We start from the raw sequence: 21153 nt of genomic DNA on the forward strand, positions 1-21153 counted from the left end.
GAGATTTCTAAGAAAAAATTATTCTCATACAAGAACACATTCACCATAACTTTTCTGCTTTCTAGCATTAATGATAAATTGATGGAAGTTCATTATTTTCTGTTCATATTCCTCGGGCATCTTTTGTGATATTTTAGTCCTTGTTCGCAAGCTTAACCCGTTCTGCTTCATGAAGTGAAAACACCAAGACACAGTGCCCTTGAAGTCTTCTACTCCCATGTCTGTTGCAAGTTTTCTTGCTTCTATGATCATCATTTTTGTTGTAACTGCAATCCCCAAGTTTCTGTGTTCTATTATCCACATGCACAAGTCTTTTTCTAACTGTGGCCATTTTGCTGGTACTTGACGTAAACTGTGCTTCGCCTTGTTTCCAGTTTCTCTCAATTCTTCTTCTTGTTTCCTCCACTGCCTAATAATTTTTTCAGTAGGTGGTGGTCCAAAGTGTCTTTCTGCAGCTCTGTTTCCATGTTCTTTGGCATACTGTACAACTTGTAGCTTGTATGCAATACAGTAAAATCCCTCTCATCCGGCATTCGAGTATCCGGCAGCTTCAAGTATCCGGCACATTTTTCCCCAAGCCTTAAAATCAATAAAAAATCAATGTGTACTCATAAAATCGATTAAAATTCCCGCGCGAGGCATACTTTGTCCCCTCGCCACCTGAGCGCACTGCTTCGCGCCACCCGCGGCCCACTGCACTGTGTTTACTCAGTGACTCAGTCCCACGTGTGCACTGTTTATCGCCTGACGCCTTCATCATGCCTAAAGTTGTAGAAAAGAGGAAGCGTGTTGTGCTTGCATTTAAGCAGATGATCAGATCAGCTGCTGATTAAGATCAGCTGATCTTTGTTATGGTAAGATGCGTGAGTGTAGGGTGGTGATTGTGGACATAATTTCACTTCTATTCAAGTATCCGGCAATATTCAAGTATCAGGCATGTCGGCGGTCCCGTTGATGCCAGATAAGAGGGATTTTACTGTAGTATAACTAAACCGTTTTGATGAAGTAGCCATGGGTGATAATTTCAGGACAAAAGTTTGTGATACGTGTGACAGCCAGGTGGCAAAAGAGTGTGAGCAAACGTTTTGTTTATGCTTTGAACATAGTGTGAGCAAACATTTTATATATTTCGAGCATAGTAAAAGCAAACGTTTTATATGATTCGAATCAAGATCAAGAGTGGGAAGGCTGCCGCCTGCCGCTGCCAGTACCATAATAAACAGAGCGTGCTACAGGGCAGAGGTTATGCTTAAGGCTAAGCTTGTGGTTCAGCTCCAGGAAGGATTATGGTATTGGAAATACTTGTAACAGCTAAGTACTGAGTTTACATCATATAAAAGGTTGAATTAAATAGTACTTAATCTAACATCATAGCGTAATGACTCATCATACAAATCCACGTCGGTATCAGTCAAGTGTACAAGCTCCCTTGAGCCTGGGTGTTGCCTCACAATACAACATTCGTCTTGGAAGACGCTCTAGTATTCTTCAGGGTATTTTTGGGAAAAAAAAAGTGTGTCTTATAAGCCGTAAAATACGGTACATCAAGATCTTGGGCGTGTCTGTGGACCGCGGCCTACACTTCGATCACCACATCGCTGTCGTCACCCACCAGACCTCTCTCCAAGTCTCTGGCCTGCACAGGATGGCAAACACCCTTGACCCACAGGGCATCCTCATGCTACACAGGGCATAGATATGCCCATGTATGGAGTATGGTGCCCTGTCCTGGATGTTGAGTGCTGCCACCCACATGCAGAGACTGGATGCTGTGCAGCAGTGAGCCCTGAGTTTGGTGGCCACTGACGAGGACCAACAGCACCCAGCACCAGTAACGTCAATGGAGCACAGGCGGGACGCGTCAGCACTAGTGATGTGCTACAAAATTCAGGTGCAGAGGGTCCCTCACCCTGACCCCCTGAGGCTGCTGCCACACACAGTGCAGAGGTGCACCAGAGCTGCGGCTAGTAGCAATGAGCTAGTGAAGGTGCTTCGGTCTCGCTCTAGCCAACACCAGCACACCTACACAGCCAGGACTTCGTGGCTGTGGAACATGTTCACAGTGGCCACGCCCCAAGTGCAAGACATGTCCACACACCTGCTGAAGCTGGCAGCCCACAGCTGGTGTAGCACGCACCTGTCCCCACTGGCGCTTTAAATTTTTATTGTATTATTGTATTAGTAATATTATCTTTATGTTGAGTATGTATAGTATTATTCCCTGTAAATAATACTATCATAGACTTTTTAAATAATTCCATACTCAACATGGAACTTTAAGCCTTTCTGTAAATATTTGTTTAAATAAAAGAGAGAGAGAGAGAGAGAGAGAGAGAGAGAGAGAGAGAGAGAGAGAGAGAGAGAGAGAGAGAGAGAGAGAGAGAGAGAGAGAGAGAGAGAGAGAGAGAGAGAGAGAGAGAGAAAATAAGTTGAACGTCCCAACACACATATTACACAGCCAGTGATAGTTTAAAGTGTCTCTTTCACCAGTCAATAAAGTCTTATTTATAGCAGCATGATTATTTATGAGTATACAAATAGTATGTATTTAGAGAAATGCAATCTTAATCACATGTCTAGGGGATGGGTGTAGGATCAATCATGCTAGTCAGTTTTATCACAAAAAGGTAACCAACATAAAGTTTTAGGCAATATGACTATAACATCTTTCAACTAATTTAAGCATTGAAAAAAAATCAAATAGAAAAAAATTCAAACCGAAAACTGAAAGATAAAATCTATAAATGAATGGTTTTTCACAGCCTTCCACTAGCGAGCAGCTCATCAGAGATATCAGTAGGAAAGTGAAGAACATGATCAGAATAAAAAGAACATAAAGCATTCCTCCAAAGCAAACAAGCACAACACTGTCCTTACCATGACCATGATGGGTATTTCCCCAAGTGTCTGCCTGTGGGTAAACGGCTGGGCACAATCAACACTCCACTCTAGGTCCACATTGACTGGTGCTGTATAGGACGCCCTGCGCTCCACACACTCCTTGGGATACAAGTTACAATCCCTGGTCTGTCCTGCACCTGGTGGGAGTCTGGGCTTGCCTATTGTGGCACCCTGTAGGAGAGACAAGAGCAGAGAGAATTAAAGATCATGATTTTAAAAAATTATGTGCAGAGAAAAATATAAAAAAGATATTAAAAATGATGTGCTTAGGAAATTAGAAATCATGATGAAAAATCATGTGTAGAGAGTAGGTATTACAAATCATGGCCAAAGAATTACATGCAGAGAAAATTAGAAATCATGATTAGAAATGATGTAAGCATAACCAGATTTACTAATAGATTTACCTAAGACTTAGCAAAAAAATAATGACTGAAAATAATTAATAAAACTGCTCTACACAAATCAAGGTAAATGATAACGTTTTCTGAACAAGTAAAGTAGCTTCAAAGAAAGAAAACAAAGAAAAGAGTCCATCTAAATCATCTATCAATCAATGCATTACTTCATTCATCTAGCAAGCAATCAGAGCAGAAAAAACTTACAGTCAGTTCAAGTTTCACTCTTGTTTTATTCTTGAGAGAGAATTCTAATGGAGGAATATCTGTGATAATTTCCTGAAGACCTCTGCCCAAGAAGAAGTTGAAGGAGTCCACATGTGGGGCTCCCAGGGACACAATTTCCTACAAAGTACCAAAAGTTAATTAACAGCCAAAACATCTTATAGTATAAACTAGAATCACCTAGTATGTTTCTTATGGGGTCCACTAAAAACAAGTAAAATAATGAACACTTGAACAATACTTCTTTTTTTTGTGTAAGAGGGACACTGGCCAAGGGCAAAATAAAGAGGCCCACTAAAGGTGTCAGTCCATATCCAGTACAGTCAAAAAGGATCATCCAGTTATGAAAAGTGTCATGAAATCTAATAGCCCATGAACACCACAAAATAGTTAGGCTTTCATCATCTTAAGGGCACAGTTTACTAAAATAACACATTACTGAAAAGTCTAGGGATGAGAAATGGCATATTTTGAAAATGGGACATTTCTAACCAATCTAACCTAGCCTAATCTAATCAGAGAGGGCTTTGACCCCCTCCAGACAAAGCTCACAAAATAAGATGTACAGATCCCTGTACATCTTACTGTATCACAGGAAAAATTCGAGTAGACACAAATCACAATCAGTGCACCTGCCTGACGCCATGATGAAGGTAGAACTGACGTGGCAGCACCTGTTGCCTTCCCTAGCCTCCTGGAGGGTCGGGGACTAATTTCAAACTACACAGGCCATTTGAATTAGTAGCATTACGTGCAGTACAAATGTGTCACACATAATACCTTATTTTATTACATATTAATATGACAATTAAATTGCTTCCAGAGCTACAAAAGTATCAATCAATAATACAATGGTGACTGAAATACCTGCCACGGGACAAGTTTCAGCGGCGATGTAATGCGGTCACAGTACCTTCATACCAATGTACTAACACACATGCAGTATTGATTGGGCAGGGTTAAGCGGAGGGAAGAGGATAAGGAAATCAAGATAAATTTTGAAAATTTGTTTGTGAGTTTTTTGTTATTTGTGCAACATGGTGTAACCACTAGAAATGCTCCAAATTATGTGATCTACAAACTGAGTGTGATAGTAAATGCTATGGGTGTATTGTATTAAATTGCACCAGAACCTGTGACAGCATACCTCACTTTGATTTGTACTCTCTTTACTACAAGGAACAAGTTAAAAATTTTTTTTCACTGAATACTTGATAGCTTTTTTTTTTTTAAAGGTGATAGTTTATTTCCAATGCAAACTCTAAAAATAAATGTTTTCTTCACACTCATTACTATGATGCTAAATTTAAGAAAACACTGATTTCTGGGGGTTTGTACAGAAAAACAAGACTATCTCCTTTTGAAAAAGCATAATTTTCTGAACGGAAAAGAATCAAGCTTGTTCTGAAAAACAGACCTGGGTGTAATTGACATTTTTACCCAGGAAGCCACAATGTTGATGGGACAAGCCCACATAACATGAGGAACGACACCAAAATGCAATACTGCTTATTGTTTATTAGGTTTTCAGGCTTTGATGAGCTTTTACATTTACACCATAATTCCCCTATCCCCTAACCTAACCGGTGGGGAGCCACAGCGATACTAATCTAACCTAACCTAGCTGGGGAGCTGCGCTCCCTTAGCCCCCTTTCAAGGTAAAAAATGTCGATTTACATATTAACCACTTCTTGTGTCTGTTTCTTAGTGCCGGGGTCAGAAAACCCATCAGATAAAAGAAGAAGACTATTAATACCTAATGACAGTCAGTAAATTAACCCAACTTTCCAGCACTTTGCCTTACAAGAATTTTTTTTTTTTTTTTTATGTAGGAGTGACACTGGCCAAGGGCAACAAAAATCTAATAAAAAAAAAAAATGCCCACTGAAATGCCAGTCCCATAAAAGGATCAGAGCAGTGGTCAAAAATTGATGGATAAGTGTCTTGAAACCTCCCTCTTGAAGGAATTCAAGTCATAGGAAGGTGGAAATACAGAAGCAGGCAGGGAGTTCCAGAGTTTACCAGAGAAAGGGATGAATGATTGAGAATACTGGTTAACTCTTGCATTAGAGAGGTGGACAGAATAGGGGTAAGAGAAAGAAGAAAGTCTTGTGCAGCGAGGCTGTGGAAGGAGGGGAGGCATGCAGTTAGCAAGATCAGAAGAGCAGTTAGCATGAAAATAGCGGTAGAAGACAGCTAGATATGCAACATTGTGGCGGTGAGAGAGAGGCTGAAGACAGTCAGTTAGAGGAGAGGAGTTGATGAGACGAAAAGCTTTTGATTCCACCCTGTCTAAAAGAGCAGTATGAGTGGAACCCCCCAGAGATGTGAAGCATACTCCATACATGGACGGATAAGGCCCTTGTATAGAGTTAGCAGCTGGGGGGGTGAGAAAAACTGGCGGAGACGCCTCAGAACACCTAACTTCATAGAAGCTGTTTTAGCTAGAGATGAGATGTAAAGTTTCCAGTTCAGATTATAAGAAAAGGACAGACCGAGGATGTTCAGTGTAGAAGAGGGGGACAGTTGAGTGTCATTGAAGAAGAGGGGATACTTGTCTGGAAGGTTGTGTCGAGTTGACAGATGGAGGAATTGAGTTTTTGTGGCATTGAACAATATCAAGTTTGCTCTGCCCCAATCAGAAATTTTAGAAAGATCAGAAGTCAGGCGTTCTGTGGCTTACTTACATTTTACATTAACCTTCCACCTCAGATCACTCAGCCACAAGTCCTGCCTGCATGTACCCTCACCTCATTTTGTGTCTCTGGGATCCTGCCAAAGTCTGGATCCTTTAAATGCCTTAGAGAAAGCTCCACTGAAGCACTACCCATCCTACCGCCACGTGCTGGAGGCCACACCAAAACAATGCTGGTGATGATGATGATGGTGGTGGTGGTGGTGGTGGGTGACAAAGGAACGGATAAGATTATGTAGAATTCTTGGTAGTGACTCTTTGCTCTTTCACCACGACTAAATTATATGGCCAGAGAGATGATTAGCTGGGTTCTCAAGATTGTTTCTCCCGTTAAGAATGCATAAATCTTTTAATCTGTGATTAGAATAAAAGAACACTCGTATTAAAAAACGCTTTCCTCTCTAATCATAACTATTTTCTAAGGCCTCACATATGATCAACCGGGTTCTCAAGACTGTTTGTCCAGTTCATAATGCATAAATATTATTAATATATCAATAGAACCATAAAAAAAAATTTTAAAAACCCATATAACTTAAAGTACAGCCTTTAAAATATAGTCCATGGAGGTACAGCTCAGAAGTATTTCAGAATATTTCATACCTCTTCACTTTATCTCTTCCATCAGCCATGCAGGGAAGAAAACGGTAATGTTACTTCAATGTTACCATGAGGTACCATTTGATCATTATCGATAAAAAAAAAAAAAAACAGTAAACATAACCTATCATTCCTATCAAAAAGTTATAGAAAGTGTAAATCATGTTCAACTAATGGATTATTTATCTTCTATTCATGTGTTGCCTGACAATCAGTCTGCATATAGGAAACTACACTCAACTGAAAGTCTTGTGTAGCGTCACTAATGATCATCTGTGTATGATGGATGAGAGAAAATGTGATGTTTTAATATTATTAAACTTAAGTTCTGCCTTTCATAATGTAGTGCATGATTTACTGTTAGAAAATCTGCAAATTATATAAGTTAGAGGACGTGCACTGCAGTACCTGAGGAGCTACCTTGTTAATAGGAGTTTTTGTGTCCAAGTGGAGACCTCTTTTCCCGAGTATTGTCATCTCAACAAAGGTGTTCCCCATGGGTGTGTGTTGGGGACAGTATTATTTAGTATTTATACTACAGAACTGTCTTTTATTTTAAGGGGATATGATGTACGTAACTTTTGCTCTCTACGCCGATGATACTCAGTTTTATTTGACGGTTAACATCATTTTAGATACAAAAAAAAAATGTATTGACAAGAGTTATGATTCTTGTTAAAGGTTGAATTAATAAAAAAATAAATTAAATAAATTAAATGAAGGGAAGATTGAATGTTTGTTTGTTGGAAAAAAGAGTGGTCTTAGAAAGTTTAATGAAGTGCAAAGTTTAAATGTAAATGGTACGAATATTTATTTATCTGATACAGATTTGGGAGTCATGGTTGATAAGTATTTGAGCTTAAATGACCAAATAAATGAGGCTGTGAGAGTGGCAAGGTATAATCTGAGAAATATTGCCTTCATAAGGAAATATTTGGATGAACATTTTGTCAAGATTCTGATTCAGAATCATGTATTAACAAAGTTGGACAACTGCAACTCCTTATATTATAACTTGCCAAATTATCAACTAAAGAAATTACAACTAACACTTAATAGGGTTGCCAGGATAATAAAACATGTGTCACCTCGCAACAGAATAACGCCTGTACTCATTGATTTACATTGGTTGCCGATAAAAGCTCGGATCGCTTACGAGTATAAAACTTGTGTACTAACTTACCAAGCCTGTTTATTTAAGAAAGTTGTTTCATCCCTTTGAGGTTAATACAAGTGTTGTGGTGTGACACGCAGCAGATGAGTACCGGCTAAATGAGCCAAGATGTAATTCGGATATGGGTTTCAGAGCCTTTCAAGTGTGTGCTCCAAGATTGTACAATAGGCTTCCAGTACAGGTCAAGCCCAGCGATAGCACTGAACTTTTTAAGGAAAGACTTAAAACATTTCTATTCAGGGATTCCTATGATATGTCAGATATGACTAACTGAACACTATATTGTATAAAACTTTTTATGTGCAATTTGTTTGTATGATTATTTATACTAACATGTATCTGAAAAGTTTTTTTATTCATTTATTTTTAATTGTGTGTGTGTGTGTGTGTGTGTGTGTGTGTGTGTGTGTGTGATTAGTTTTACAATATTTCATATATAATACTCTGCTAAGCATTAATTATATTTGTATATTTATATTCAATTACTTAAGAATAGAGGCTCTGTAGGACGTCACTGGTTGGCGGAATAGGGTCTGAATGTTGTGATAAAGAATAAAGATTGTTAGCATTAGTACCGAGAAATACAATGAGGGCCAAGACTCACGCACTCCCATCTCATGTCCTAAACCAATCTAATCATAACTTAACCTATCCTGAAGTATTATTTAATTACTAATACCATAGAAAAATTACATTAAGAAGTATTAGCGCCGACAAAAAGGAAGATGGCGAACTCTCTCACACTCCGTTTTCCTGTCATTCCTCTAGCCATTGCTTCACCCCGGCGATGTGACTGATACACCTGCCAGCTTTCCTGAAGCAGCCCGCCCCTCCCCACCCACACCTGCTTGCTCCCAAGGGCCACATTCAGGTGAGGTGGGCGTGATTATGCAATGAGGTGGCGCGTGGAAATGACTATGGCTAAATGGAACACCTCCCTCCCTCCCTCCCTCCCAATGTCTTCAGTTCTGTTTCTCTTTTCCTTCAGTTTCTGTTCCTTTGCATGTTAACTATTCATCTCTCTCTCTCTCTCTCTCTCTCTCTCTCTCTCTCTCTCTCTCTCTCTCTCTCTCTCTCTCTCTCTCTCTCTCTCTCTCTCTCTCTCTCTCTCTCTCTCCTTTTCATCTTGTCTTTATTTCTGTAATCCTGAGTATCCTTTTGGTCTCGTGTTTTGTTTTGAATCTTCACAGGATTGAGTTAACTTTGTAATGACCCCTTTTCCAACACTAGATAATCATGTTTTTTGTTACGTTATATTTGCACACACACTTCATCTGGTATTGCATTCGTGTGTGTGTGTGTGTGTTGAAGTATAAAGCTTTGTTCTACAAGGCACTTACTTATATGGGTGCTGATGTGTGTAAAGTAAGATTTATATATATATATATATATATATATATATATATATATATATATATATATATATATATATATATATATATATATATATATATATATATATATATATATATATATTCAATGGCTGTTGATAGTTGGTAAATTACAATGGCTAACTAACTTTGTGTCATTAAGTTGTGGGTGTTATTAGCCGATTAATCTGAGTATTTGTCATTGGCCACGGAAATTTTAAGGAAATAAAATCTAGACGATAAAGGGATTAGCAGTGAAATTAAAGTACTGAAATAATTTAAACTCAAGTGTAACCTGCCTTTCAGATGAAAACACTGGTATTATTTCAATATTATCTGACCACAACGCCTTGCATTACATCAGGTTAGGTTTGTTTAGGTTTTGTCCTGTAGCGTGAGATGGGTGGAACAGTTCATGGCAAGGGATCAAAGCAAATGTTTCTGAATATTGGCATGTATTACTACGCATGTGTCATCTGCAAGGATGAGAATATGTTTTCCTGGTTGATTTAGGTGTGTTTTGTATTAATCTTTATCATAAACCATAAGTTTCTGAGGGGGATGAGTGTAAAAATAAAAGTACTTGTGATTTGTGGCAGAAACAGTTAGCAGATTCACTTGAAACACACCAAAATCTACAAGAAAAGGAAAAGAAAAGGAAAGAAAAAAATTGTCATTGTGATACAGGTGTTTCCTTGATATTTACTCCAAGTTGATCATCTGAAAAAGATCAATAAATTCTGTCCAGCAGCAGGATCGATGCATCACTGCCACTGAATAATTTCAAGACAGTTTAGAAATTCCATTTAAAATGCATTGCATTATTATTTTTTTGTCTGAATAAGAAGGAAAAAATTCCAATGCAAAATGGTAACTGTTTTCATTTACACACACACACACATACACACACACACTACTGTTATGAATGTTTTCTGGCAACAAGTAAGACGCTCGGCTTCCTGCCACAGCCTCCTGTCTTGAGGCGTTGATATTACGTTGAATTCTGACTCCCTTTTCTCCCTTTTTTCAGGCGTGGCAGGAGAGCTGAGTGTCTCAAGGGTTGTCATGTTGGGCTTTCTTTGACACTCCCTCAGGGTCAAACACATTCACCCCTACACATGAGAAATAATTTTACCCTTGGCCACAATGGACCGTTGGTTCTGGTGTGACTCAAGCCTCAGCTCTGGTGAGGCTGTGGCTGCCTCGGCAAAATCCATTCGACTGTATGATGGAGACAAGAAGACAGGATATGAAGATGGCCACCTCACACTCACTAATCAAAGGTTGCTGTGGCGACATGAGAGCCAGTCGTCATCCCTGGGGTTGCCACTGAGCCTGGTGGTTCTTATTGAGGACGAGGCTGGTGGGTTCACTTCCAGCCCAAAACTTGTCCTGCACTTGGCCAGTCCTCCACCTGGTCATCCCTCTGGCCCTATTGCCTCCAGCCATGCTTCTTACGTGAGGCTTTCCTTTAAGCATGGTGGCTGCAGCAGCTTTCAACAGGCCCTTCAGAAAGCACTTGAGGCTCGAGCATGGGAAACATTAAGCATGCCTCAGCCAGCCAACAGTGTGAAGGCCTCAGGATCAAAGAAGATTCACACAGGCATTCTGGGCATTGAGCGGGACATCCAGAAAAAGCAGGAGGCGGCCAGCCAAAACATAAGCCGTGCCTTTGAGGACTTGAAAAACCTAATGGGTTTAGCTAAGGACATGGTGAGCCTATCACGCAGCATCTCCAACAAAATCAAAGAGCACTCAGTCTCAGCAGATGACACCACACAGTTCAGGTCGTATCTCCTTAGTCTGGGCATTGATGACCCCGTGACACGGGAAAAGTATGGCTCAGCAACACAGTACCATCACCACCTGGCACGTGAGGTTGCTAGGGCCTTGGAGGAGCCTGTGCAGGAGGCTGGAGGAGTGATGCTTCTCTCAGAAGTGTATTGCAGGATTAACCGAGCACGAGGCCTCCAGCTGCTTTCCCCAGAAGATGTTGTACAGGCATGCAACCTCATGCGGACATTAGACCTGCCTTTGAGCCTGCACACATTTGAGTCTGGAGTCCAGGTGGTGCAAATCACTGGTTTGGACCAGGATAAGGTAGTGAAGGACACAGCACAGGTATTGGCATGCCATGAAGGAGATGGCATGTCAGCTGGAGACCTGGCCAGGGAGTGTGGCGTGCCTCTCCTGTTGGCACGAGAGAGATTGCTACAGGCAGAGCGGTGTGCCCAGGCTGTGAGGGACGAGTCCAGTGAGGGACTGAGGTTTTACCCAAATTTGTTTTTTTCCCGCTCTTAGCCCCTTAACATCCCTCCAGATTGACTCACCTCGCAACAAGCTTTTCCTCCGCCCACTTGGGACTGGCCATGGAAACAACAATTCACCAGACTCTTCAGGTTTGCTGATCTATTACTGTCTGAGGGAACTGCAGTACACCAGCAGGAAACAACAGCAGAACCTGGTATGCTAGGCCTTCTTACTCAGTCCTTCATACAAACTTGAGATGACCACATGGGCGGAGGCTGTGCAGACTCTCATTCTGTCGGCATAAAATTCCATCACTATTGTGTAAAGGAATGGGAAATATAATTGTCACTGATGTTATACTTAGCCACATATAAGCTATTTTTGTTGGAGGACAATGGGTGAATAATACACCATGCCTTGCAAGATAAAGGAGAGTGTCTGCCACTTTGATGACTCCCCATTGGAAACAATGAAATCCTTACCATCCAGATTAATAATGCTGATTAGTCACTTACTGCTCTCTTTTTGTTCTTGCATGATGGCCAAAAACTTAGTAAGGAAGACCAGGATATTGTTTGAATTCCTAAAGACCTGTTATATGTCCGACAGAAGTAGTAGAGTCCAGTTGAGTGCCTGGAATGCCAAGCTTGGCTCTGACGCCATACCATGTGGAAAACTGAGGCTGTGCTATGTAGTAGGCTGGGAGTGATGCCTTACATGATTGTATGAACTAATTAGCTTAGATTTGTTAATATTAAGCTGGAAAGTAATTGTTTTTTTATAGTGAGTTAAGCACCATTTGTCACTATTGCCATTGTGATGGAAGATTAGCCATCAGTGAACTGCTGTATCTGCTCATGACCTCTAAGCTTTTGTGTTGTGGAATGAAAAGTCAAGTAATTTTTTGTGAAAGATTATGATAAGCAAGGCTGGAATCACTATTTTAAGGGTTTGCTGTGTGGTGCCATACATTTACAATGTATGTTATTATATCTGTAATGTTTGCATAATTCTTTTGTAATTTAGGAAGATGGACAGAATGAACATGAGGAAACATGATCTTAATTCTTGTATAAAAAAGCAATGAATGAAAGATAATTTGTTGAGTTTATTATTTTATGAAATGCAGAAATATGACTTACTCGTATTTTGACTAAGAGATGCTAGAATATCACTTTATCTTCATAAAAGATGACGGAATGAAAGTAAGTTATTTGTCAGACAGAATGTCACCTTGGAAGCAGGGTTGGCCCACTCCACTTAGCAGCTGTTTATGTTCCCCATGATCTCTGCCTGGCTCCCAGAGCTGTTAGTCAGATGAGAAATACTTAAAAGATTCTTACCTCATTTTGTTACAAAGTAGGATGGTAATTGTAAAAAAAAAATGATCCTGATGTTGTCAGTACATATTGTGTTGGTTCTGATGTGATGGTCTTAGTATCCATTGGTTCACAGGAGAGTGGGCATCATTGTGAAGATTTGTCAGGAAATGGAATCACATTAGTTATGGGGCAGGGGACCAAATCCAGATCCTGTTTAGAACATCCACAAGAGTTGGACCACTTCTTGACGGCAAGGCCTAATGAGTTAGACATCACATGTTAGATGGTGCCTCAGATGGTATGGTGTTAGGTTTTGATTGATTGTTTTATTCAGATGATATAGAAGTAGATTATTAAGTTGCTGGTTTTTTAAATGCCTGCAGAAGCTTTAATATACATGATATTCATCTCTTGTGTACCCATGTATGTTTGTCCAGTGGTGCACAGTCAAAGATCACCAGGACCACAGAATCTATCCAAGTTGCTGAGGTTGTCATGTGGGCAACCTCAGAGCACAGCAAAGAATACACAGTTATATTTGCAAATGTACTGGGGTGTGTTATATTAATTTTGAAATTTTCTTAATTTGACAAAACTTATAGGACCTATTTTTAGATATTTCAATAAAGGTCAACAATTACACATCATATGAGAGTATTTTTCACACCATGGTGTATAATTGTGCTGGAGAGGCATGACAAGGATGGAGTGTTTTTGTGCAACAGGGCACGTGTGTTTATGATGACAGCTGTGTACTACATACAGACGAGTATAGTACATTACTATTTGAACAGATTTTCATGATTGGTGTTTGACATTCACAAACACTTAAATTTTGCACACTGATACTTGCCTTAAGAATTTTGTGTCATGCATATTCCAACTTCCCACCATATAGTTACAGTGGATCCTCAGTTATCTCAACTGAAAGGTGGGAAAAGATGAACAAATCAGGAAGTCATGGCTTTGCAATGGATATTAGAAGTAGCACAAATACTACATATAGTAAAGAAAAATTTTCCTGCAGCAGACATAACAGAGGAAGACCCAAATTTTTTTTATTTTATTATTTTATCTATTTTTTTATTTTTATTTAGGAGGGACACCAGTCAAGAGCAACAAAAAAAACAATAAAAAAAAAGCCCACTGAGATGCTGATCCATGAATAGGGCCCAAAGTGGTAGTCAAAAATTGAAGGATAAGTGTCTTGAAACCTCCCTCTTGAAGGAGTTCAAGTCATACGAAGGTGGAAATACAGGAGGAGGCAGGGAGTTCCAAAGTTTACCAGAGAAAGGGATGAATGATTGAGAATACTGGTTAACTCTTGCATTAGAGAGATGGACTGAATAGGGGTGAGAGAAAGAAGAAAGTCTTGTGCAGCAAGGCCATGGGAGGAGCGGAGGCATGCAGTTAGTAAGATCAGAAGAGCAGTTAGCATGAAAATAACAGTAGAAGATAGCAAGAGATGCAACATTGTGGTGATGAGAAAGAGGCTGAAGATGGTCAGTCAAAGGAGAGGAGTTGATGAGATGAAAAACTTTTGATTCCACCCTGTTTAGAAGACTGATAAGAGTGGAACCCCCCAGATGTGTCAAGCATGCTCCATACGTGGATGGATAAGACCCCCATACAGAGTTAATAGCTGGAATGGTGAGAAAAATTGACAGAAGTGTCTCAGAGTGCCTAACATTATAGAAGATGTTTTTATAGAGTCTGGCACAAAGTTTTGATTTCCAAACTACCCTCCTATGGTTTCTATCCTCTCTGTAACTTCATCTCAAGTTTCCTTTCTGACCATTCTATTGCTGCTGTGGTAGATGGTCATTGTTCTTCTAAATCTATTAACAGTGGTATTCCTCAGGGTTCTGTCCTGTCACCCACTCTCTTCCTATTATTCATCTATGATGTTCTAAACTAAACTTCTTGTCCTATCCACTCCTATGCTGATGATGCCACCCTGCACTTTTACATGTCTTTTTGTAAGCATCCAACCCTTCAGGAAGTAAATTCACACAGGGAGGCCATAGAACACCTGACTTTTGATTTCTCTAAAATTTCTGAATGGGGCAGAGCAAGCTTAGTATTGTTCAGTGGCCTCAAAAACTGTCTGTCAACTCAACACAACCTTCCAGACTTAATAGGGAAAGCCAGAAAGTCACCACTAGAGCACCCTTGATGGAACCCATACTGGCGATCAGATAGAAGGTTGTGAAGTGACAGATGTTTAAGAATCTTTCTGTTGAGGATAGATTGAAAAACTTTAGATAGCTAGAAAATTAAAGCAATAGGACTGTAGTTTGAGGGATTAGAATGGTCATCTTTTTTAGGAACAGTCTGATTGTAGGCAAACTTCCAGCAAGAAGAAAAGGTAAATGTTGACAGACAGTTGAAAGAGTTTGACTAGGCAAGGTGCAAGCACGGAGGCACAGTTTCATAGAACAATAGGAGGGACCCCATCATGTCCATAAGCCATCTGAGGGTTTAGGCCAGCGAGGGCATGGAAAACATCACAGCAAAAAATTTTGATAGGTAGCATGAAGTAGTCAGAGGGTGGAGGAGAGGGAGGAACAATCTCTGAATCGTCCAAGGTAGAGTTTTAGCAACGGTTTGAATGAAGAGTTCAGCTTTTTGAGATAGATGTGATAGCAATGGTGCCATTAAATTGAAATAAAGGAGGGAAAGAAGAAGCAAAGTTGTTGGAAATGATTTTGGTTAGGTGCCAGAAGTCACAAGGGGAGTTAGATCTTGAAAGATTTTGGCACTTTCTACTAATAAGGAGCTTTCAGCTAGTTGGAGAACAGACTTGGCATGGTTTGGGTGGGTTGTGCTTTCCTAATACTAGAATGACTTGTTTTATGACTGATTTGGATTTTCTTGTATAATTAAAGGACTAATGATTTAGCTGGGATGTGTGACACTAATTTTAGAATGACTTTAGTTTCATTAATGATGCACAGCATGGTTAAGTTTTATGCCTTTTTGTACTACTGGTGTTGATGTAGATGTGCTGTGTGTGGGACAGCCAAGCACCCTCTAAACTGCCTCACCCTCACTCACACCCAGGCTGCTGCCACCATGGCCTCAGCATCCAGCACAAGTGCTAAGAATCTTTTCGCTGACTCAAAAACTCTGCTGGCTAAGCGGGTGCAAGTCAATGTTAACAACATGGGCTCCATCTGCCGTCAGGTTAATCGAGGCTCACAGTCAGCTGACATGCTCACCCACTCTGCCCGGAACATGGCTCTCCAGGTTAGCAGTCATCACTGGTTGTAGTGGTTGTGTATTTTTGTAAGCAAGTCTCCAGAAGAAAGTATCAGATAAATAAAAAATTGCTAGGCCTTCAAGACACTCGTGTTTGTATTCTCTCACAAGGCAGTCAGTTCCTGCCATGTAGACCCACATCCTGGCCACCTTGTTTGGGATGTGTGGTATTTGGGTACTGAATGATTGATTGATTGGCAGCATGTGGGTCATCTGTGTAGTGTGAGTTGTTTGAGGCTGCCCACTGGTATTCACAATTAAGGAAAACATGGAAGTTCTATGAATGGATGTAGCTTTTTAAAACTGTGAACAGAAAACCATGACCTGTATGTGAAGGACAGACTTGTAAAAGTTTTTTGGGTTTTTGTCCTTGACTGTAGAAGTTCTTTGTCTTAAGTGAGTTTGCATCCTTCAGAGGACTAGATGTTTTTGTTTTTGAGTCTCAACTATCAATCTTCCTTCCAAATTCAGAAATTAATGCATGTAAATTATCATCATTATCATTACAGTGCAAAATACAAACTAATAAAACCTGTATGTTTTTTGTTATCTTAACAGGAGCACGCAATTAAGAGCTCAGAAGAAAACCTACACAGACTGAACATCCTTATGACACACCTTGGGTATCAATACGAAGCTATTCATCGTTCAGCTTATGCCCTAGAGAATGTCAAGGAGCAGGTACAGTGTGAGGTGACTTGGTTATGTTAGACACTAATTGCATTCACATTTCCTTCTGAATTATTTTTATTTTTATTTATTCTTTATTTCTTTGTATATCTGTGAGACAGAGACTAAAACACTCTTATACTTTCCTAACATGTGAAAGAAATGGTATATGGTACAGTATACACTCCCTTCCCGAGTTTCGCGCCTGCTCTCTTCCCAAGGCATAGCGCTAAAGTCGAGGGTAGCGAAACTCGAAAACAATGAAAAAGCGCTTATTCATTTCGGTCCGCGAAAAAAAAAAAAAAAATTTTCCCCTTCCCCCACATTACTCTCTTGTCGTGTGTGTGTGTGTGTGTGTGTGTGCGCGCGTGTGTTTTGTCCACTGCAATGCAGCGTTGTGGCCGTTCAGTACAATCACATCTAAAACCGTGTGTGTGTGTGTGTGTGTGTGTCTCTCTCTCTCTCTCTCTCTCTCTCTCTCTCTCTCTCTCATCCACCTCTGTCTCTCTCTGTGTGTGAGAGAGAGAGAGAGAGAGAGAGAGAGAGAGAGAGAGAGAGAGAGAGAGAGACCCTGATGATTGCTAAATAGAATGAGACTGAATGAGAATGAAAATGGATGAAAGGAGCATAGAAGAATGCGAAGGGAACGGATGGAGGAAAAGCGGAAAGGAGTAGAGGACAGGAGGAGAGAAAACTTATTCCTCAGTACTTCCTCTCTCCCTCTAATTCTTCACTCATTCCTGACCCTTGCTGCTTATATTTATTCTTTCTGCTTTTTTTCCGTCCTCCCATGCATCCTCTTCCTTCACCCTTCCTCCACTTCCTTGCTGCATGTTCTCTCCTTCCCCGGTTATTTCCCTTCCTTCCACCTTTTTTTTCTTCTCCCTTCCTCTTTCGTCTTGTCTCAAACCTTCCCATCACCTCCCCTCCCCCTTATCTGTCAGAGATAAGGGACAAGGGAGTAATCTCTCTCTCTCTCTCTCTCTCTCTCTCTCTCTCTCTCTCTCTCTCTCTCTCTCTCCCTCTTACTTTCAAGGAGAGAGAGAGAGAGAGAGAGAGGGAGAGAGAGAGAGAGAGAAGGAGAGAGAGAGGAGAGAGAGAGAGAGAGGGAGAGAGAGAGAGAGGAGAGAGAGATTCTTACTTTCAAGGAGAGAGAGAGAGAGAGAGAGAGAGAGAGAGAGAGAGAGAGAGAGAGAGAGAGAGAGAGAGATCTTCTTACTTTCAAGGAGAGAGAGAGAGAGAGAGAGAGAGAGAGAGAGAGAGAGAGAGAGAGAGAGAGAGAGAGAGAGAGAGAGAGAGAGAGATTCTTACTTTCAAGGAGAGAGAGAGAGAGAGAGAGAGAGAGAGAGAGAGAGAGAGAGAGAGAGAGAGAGAGAGAGAGCTCCAACTTAGGCGGTGTTTACGTATACGCGTGACTTTCATTTGGTCGATACTTGTCAAAGTAGCGCGAAACTCGGGATGATAATGCGCGAGACTCGGGATGGAAAGAATTTAGGTTTAAGCGCGGAACTCGAGGATCGCAAAACTCGGATAGCGCGAAACTCGGGAGGGTAGTGTACGAGTAAATTAGGCTGATAAAGATGAGCATGTCAAGAGGCAGGGATGTGCTGAGGAGAAATGGTGAGCTAAATGAGCAATGGTACTGTGAGAGATAAGCCAACAAATGTGTGTTTGAGGAGACTGAAGTAAGTGCATCATTTACAGACAGTTAAGTGTTGAGGACAAGTGTGTGACTTTGGTCTGATCTTGTAAAGATGAAGGATGATGCAGAGTAGTGCAGTTCATAATAATGAATAGTAGTAATAATATCACTGTAACCTTACAGGCATGAACACATTGATTAGAGAACATGGAAATGAATGGTAGTGCTCGTATATACTGGAGTAGAGCACTTAAGACGAACAGATCACTGGAGTATGTGAGAGATGGAGATAAGAAGAGGAAGAGGAGGAAGAGGATTTAAGTATGCAAGGAGGGAATGCATAGACACAAATAAATATTCTTCTGTCATGGAGGAGATTTTAGGAATAGCTGTCAGACATAGACAGATAAGTGGATTGATAGAGATAAATAGATTGATAGACAGATAGATGAAGTACATGAATATCTCATCACTTGGACTAATAATTGTAATCCCACACTTTGCAGGTGAGGGACATGCAGCGGTAAGACCACCAGTATCCGGCCTTGCTGATCTCAAAGACACCTCCACGATAACAAATCTGAAAGATAGGAGAGAAAACAGTAACATTTAGTGAGGTGCTGTACTTACATCAAAAGGAAAGTCACTATGAAAATCAACCTTGAGTTTAGAGGAGGCGCTGAACTCCTGGTGAACAATGTGTCCCAACACTCTGTTGACTTGGACGGCTCGAAGTGGACCATTGCAAGTCTCCTGGAGTGGATAAAAACCAACCTGATCCAGGAGCGGCCAGAGCTATTCCTGCAGGGTGGGTCTGTGCGGCCCGGCATCCTGGTGCTGGTCAATGATGCTGACTGGGAGCTTCTGGGCCAGTTGGACTATGAACTGCAAGAAGGCGACAGCATTCTTTTTATCTCGACTCTTCATGGAGGCTAAAGGAAAGATATATCCACACATGTAGGTTTTCCTCAGAGAACCTTTGTGTTGTAAGTGTTAAATTAGTTTGTAAATTTTTTGTATTTAGGTTTATTCATAGAAAAGTGTTTTCATAATTTCTTGAAGTTGATTTTTTATTAATCACAGCAAGAGACATAACCGCACATGTAGGCTTTCCTTGAAGAGCCTCTGTGTTTTAGGTTGAGTTTGTAAATCTCTTGTATTAAGGTTTATTCACTGGGAGGTATTTTCATAATTTCGTGAAGTTGACTATAATTACTAGTTTTGCAATTACATAAACAAAGTAAAATGGCAGCATCACTATCACTGACAATATAGCTACTCTAACTAGAACCACGACTACACAAGAACCTACACCACCATAACCACTGCTGCTGTCATCTAACCACAACCTTTATGCCCATCTTACGTGAAATTGTGTAGCATAAAATACATGCAGAAAAAAAAATGTACGTACCTTCACATGTCCATCATCTAACATTATTACTTTTAGACAGCTGTGAATGTAAGGATGACGCAAGGCTCTCCCCACTGTGTAGCATACATTACATACAGAAAAAACTGTACTAATTTTTCCATGTCCTTCATCTAACGTTATTATTTATAGACAGCTGTGAATGTAAGGATGATATAAACCTTTCCTAACTACGCACACACACACAAAAAAAAAAAAAAGGAAAAGTTGTGGGGAATGTGTAAGGTTTCCTAAACAAGGTGAGATAAAACAGCTACTCGGCTCACTCGTTGCTTGTCTTGGGTGACTCACCATTTACCTATACATGTACAGGGATGGGAAAGCTCTAACCTGGTATAAGAGATGCATGAAAATGAAAATAATAAATAAACAGAAAACTGGTGGACTATTTTCTGTACAGAAAAATGTTAATCCTCAGGCACACACACACACACACACCCACACACACACACACACACATAGTTTTGCATTTTTCATCACTCAGGCTTAGATCAGGTTATAGTTTTTTTCAATTGTACACCTGAATGAGGGAAACTTTTCTCTAGAATAGACTCACCTGACTACCTGCTGCTTTGATTCACCTGTTCCTTACTAGACTGTCATCAATAAAAGCTATGGAGCATCCAGAAAACACTGGTTTCATAAGTTACATTATCCTTATTGAAATGTAGCCTGAAATAATAGTATTGTAATATATACAAATTTAACAGAATCACTACAGTAACTTTTATAATTAGTCCTAATATATATATATATATATATATATATATATATATATATATATATATATATATATATATATATATATATATATATATATATATATATATATATATATATATATATATATATATATATATATATATATATATACGAGTATATATATATATATTTTTTTTTTTTATTTTATTTATTTTTTTTTGTCTGCCCATAAAGCAGTTGCTTGCTAAGGGCTGTTTGTTTGTTATAAAATTATATTAAGTTCTTAACTCAACTGTAAAATGACAAACATAATAAAGTGTTTAAAATGTTTGTTTAAAGTGTTGAGAGAGAGAGAGAGAGAGAGAGAGAGAGAGAAGAGAGAGAGAGAGAGAGAGAGAGAGGAGAGAGAGAGAGAGCTATGAAAATATTAAGATTTTCATGCTCTGGTTAATAATCACAACTTTAATGAGCAAAATCAAGCTAACACCTATGGGCTGATGGTAGTGGTGGTG

General features: G+C 39.9%; 4 protein-coding genes across 4 annotated transcripts in view; 3 read left to right on the plus strand and 1 right to left on the minus strand.

Annotated features, from left to right (window-relative positions):
- The window catches only part of LOC135111770 (DNA-directed RNA polymerase I subunit RPA2-like), a 33315-nt gene extending 26819 nt beyond the window's left edge, over positions 1–6496 (minus strand). The window contains exons 1-3 of the mRNA XM_064025477.1: positions 6275–6496; positions 3507–3644; positions 2878–3072 (exon numbers count right to left, since the gene is read on the minus strand). Coding sequence (XP_063881547.1) covers positions 2878–3072; positions 3507–3644; positions 6275–6355 — 414 coding nt within the window. The 5' untranslated portion in view covers positions 6356–6496. The remainder of the gene's footprint in view (positions 1–2877; positions 3073–3506; positions 3645–6274) is intronic.
- A 2224-nt stretch (positions 6497–8720) lies between these two features.
- LOC135111774 (vacuolar protein-sorting-associated protein 36-like) lies at positions 8721–13582 on the plus strand. Its single transcript, XM_064025482.1, has 2 exons — positions 8721–8864; positions 10394–13582. The coding sequence occupies exon 2, from the start codon at positions 10510–10512 to the stop codon at positions 11662–11664; it is 1155 nt and encodes a 384-aa protein (XP_063881552.1). The 5' UTR covers positions 8721–8864; positions 10394–10509; the 3' UTR covers positions 11665–13582.
- Positions 13583–15743: 2161 nt separating this feature from the next.
- Positions 15744–19034, plus strand: LOC135111825 (BLOC-1-related complex subunit 7-like). Its single transcript, XM_064025534.1, has 4 exons — positions 15744–15752; positions 15999–16184; positions 16755–16877; positions 19014–19034. The coding sequence occupies exons 1-4, from the start codon at positions 15744–15746 to the stop codon at positions 19032–19034; spliced, it is 339 nt and encodes a 112-aa protein (XP_063881604.1).
- On the plus strand, positions 19020–20570 carry LOC135111775 (ubiquitin-related modifier 1-like). The gene has a single exon (XM_064025483.1). It carries the CDS (start codon positions 19156–19158, stop codon positions 19441–19443), a length of 288 nt encoding a protein of 95 aa, XP_063881553.1. The 5' UTR covers positions 19020–19155; the 3' UTR covers positions 19444–20570.
- The last annotated feature ends 583 nt before the right edge of the window (positions 20571–21153 follow it).

Source organism: Scylla paramamosain, chromosome 22 (genome assembly GCF_035594125.1).
Source record: "Scylla paramamosain isolate STU-SP2022 chromosome 22, ASM3559412v1, whole genome shotgun sequence".
Lineage (NCBI taxonomy): Eukaryota > Metazoa > Arthropoda > Malacostraca > Decapoda > Portunidae > Scylla > Scylla paramamosain.

Coding starts and splice junctions, on each gene's coding strand:
- LOC135111775 (XM_064025483.1), top strand. CDS start 19,156: ATGAAAATCAACCTTGAGTTTAGAGGAGGCGCTGAACTCCTGGTGAAC.
- LOC135111774 (XM_064025482.1), top strand. CDS start 10,510: ATGGACCGTTGGTTCTGGTGTGACTCAAGCCTCAGCTCTGGTGAGGCT.
- LOC135111825 (XM_064025534.1), top strand. Junction 16,185..16,754: donor CCCGGAACATGGCTCTCCAG/GTTAGCAGTCAT, acceptor TTATCTTAACAG/GAGCACGCAATTAAGAGCTC. Junction 16,878..19,013: donor TAGAGAATGTCAAGGAGCAG/GTACAGTGTGAG, acceptor CACACTTTGCAG/GTGAGGGACATGCAGCGGTA.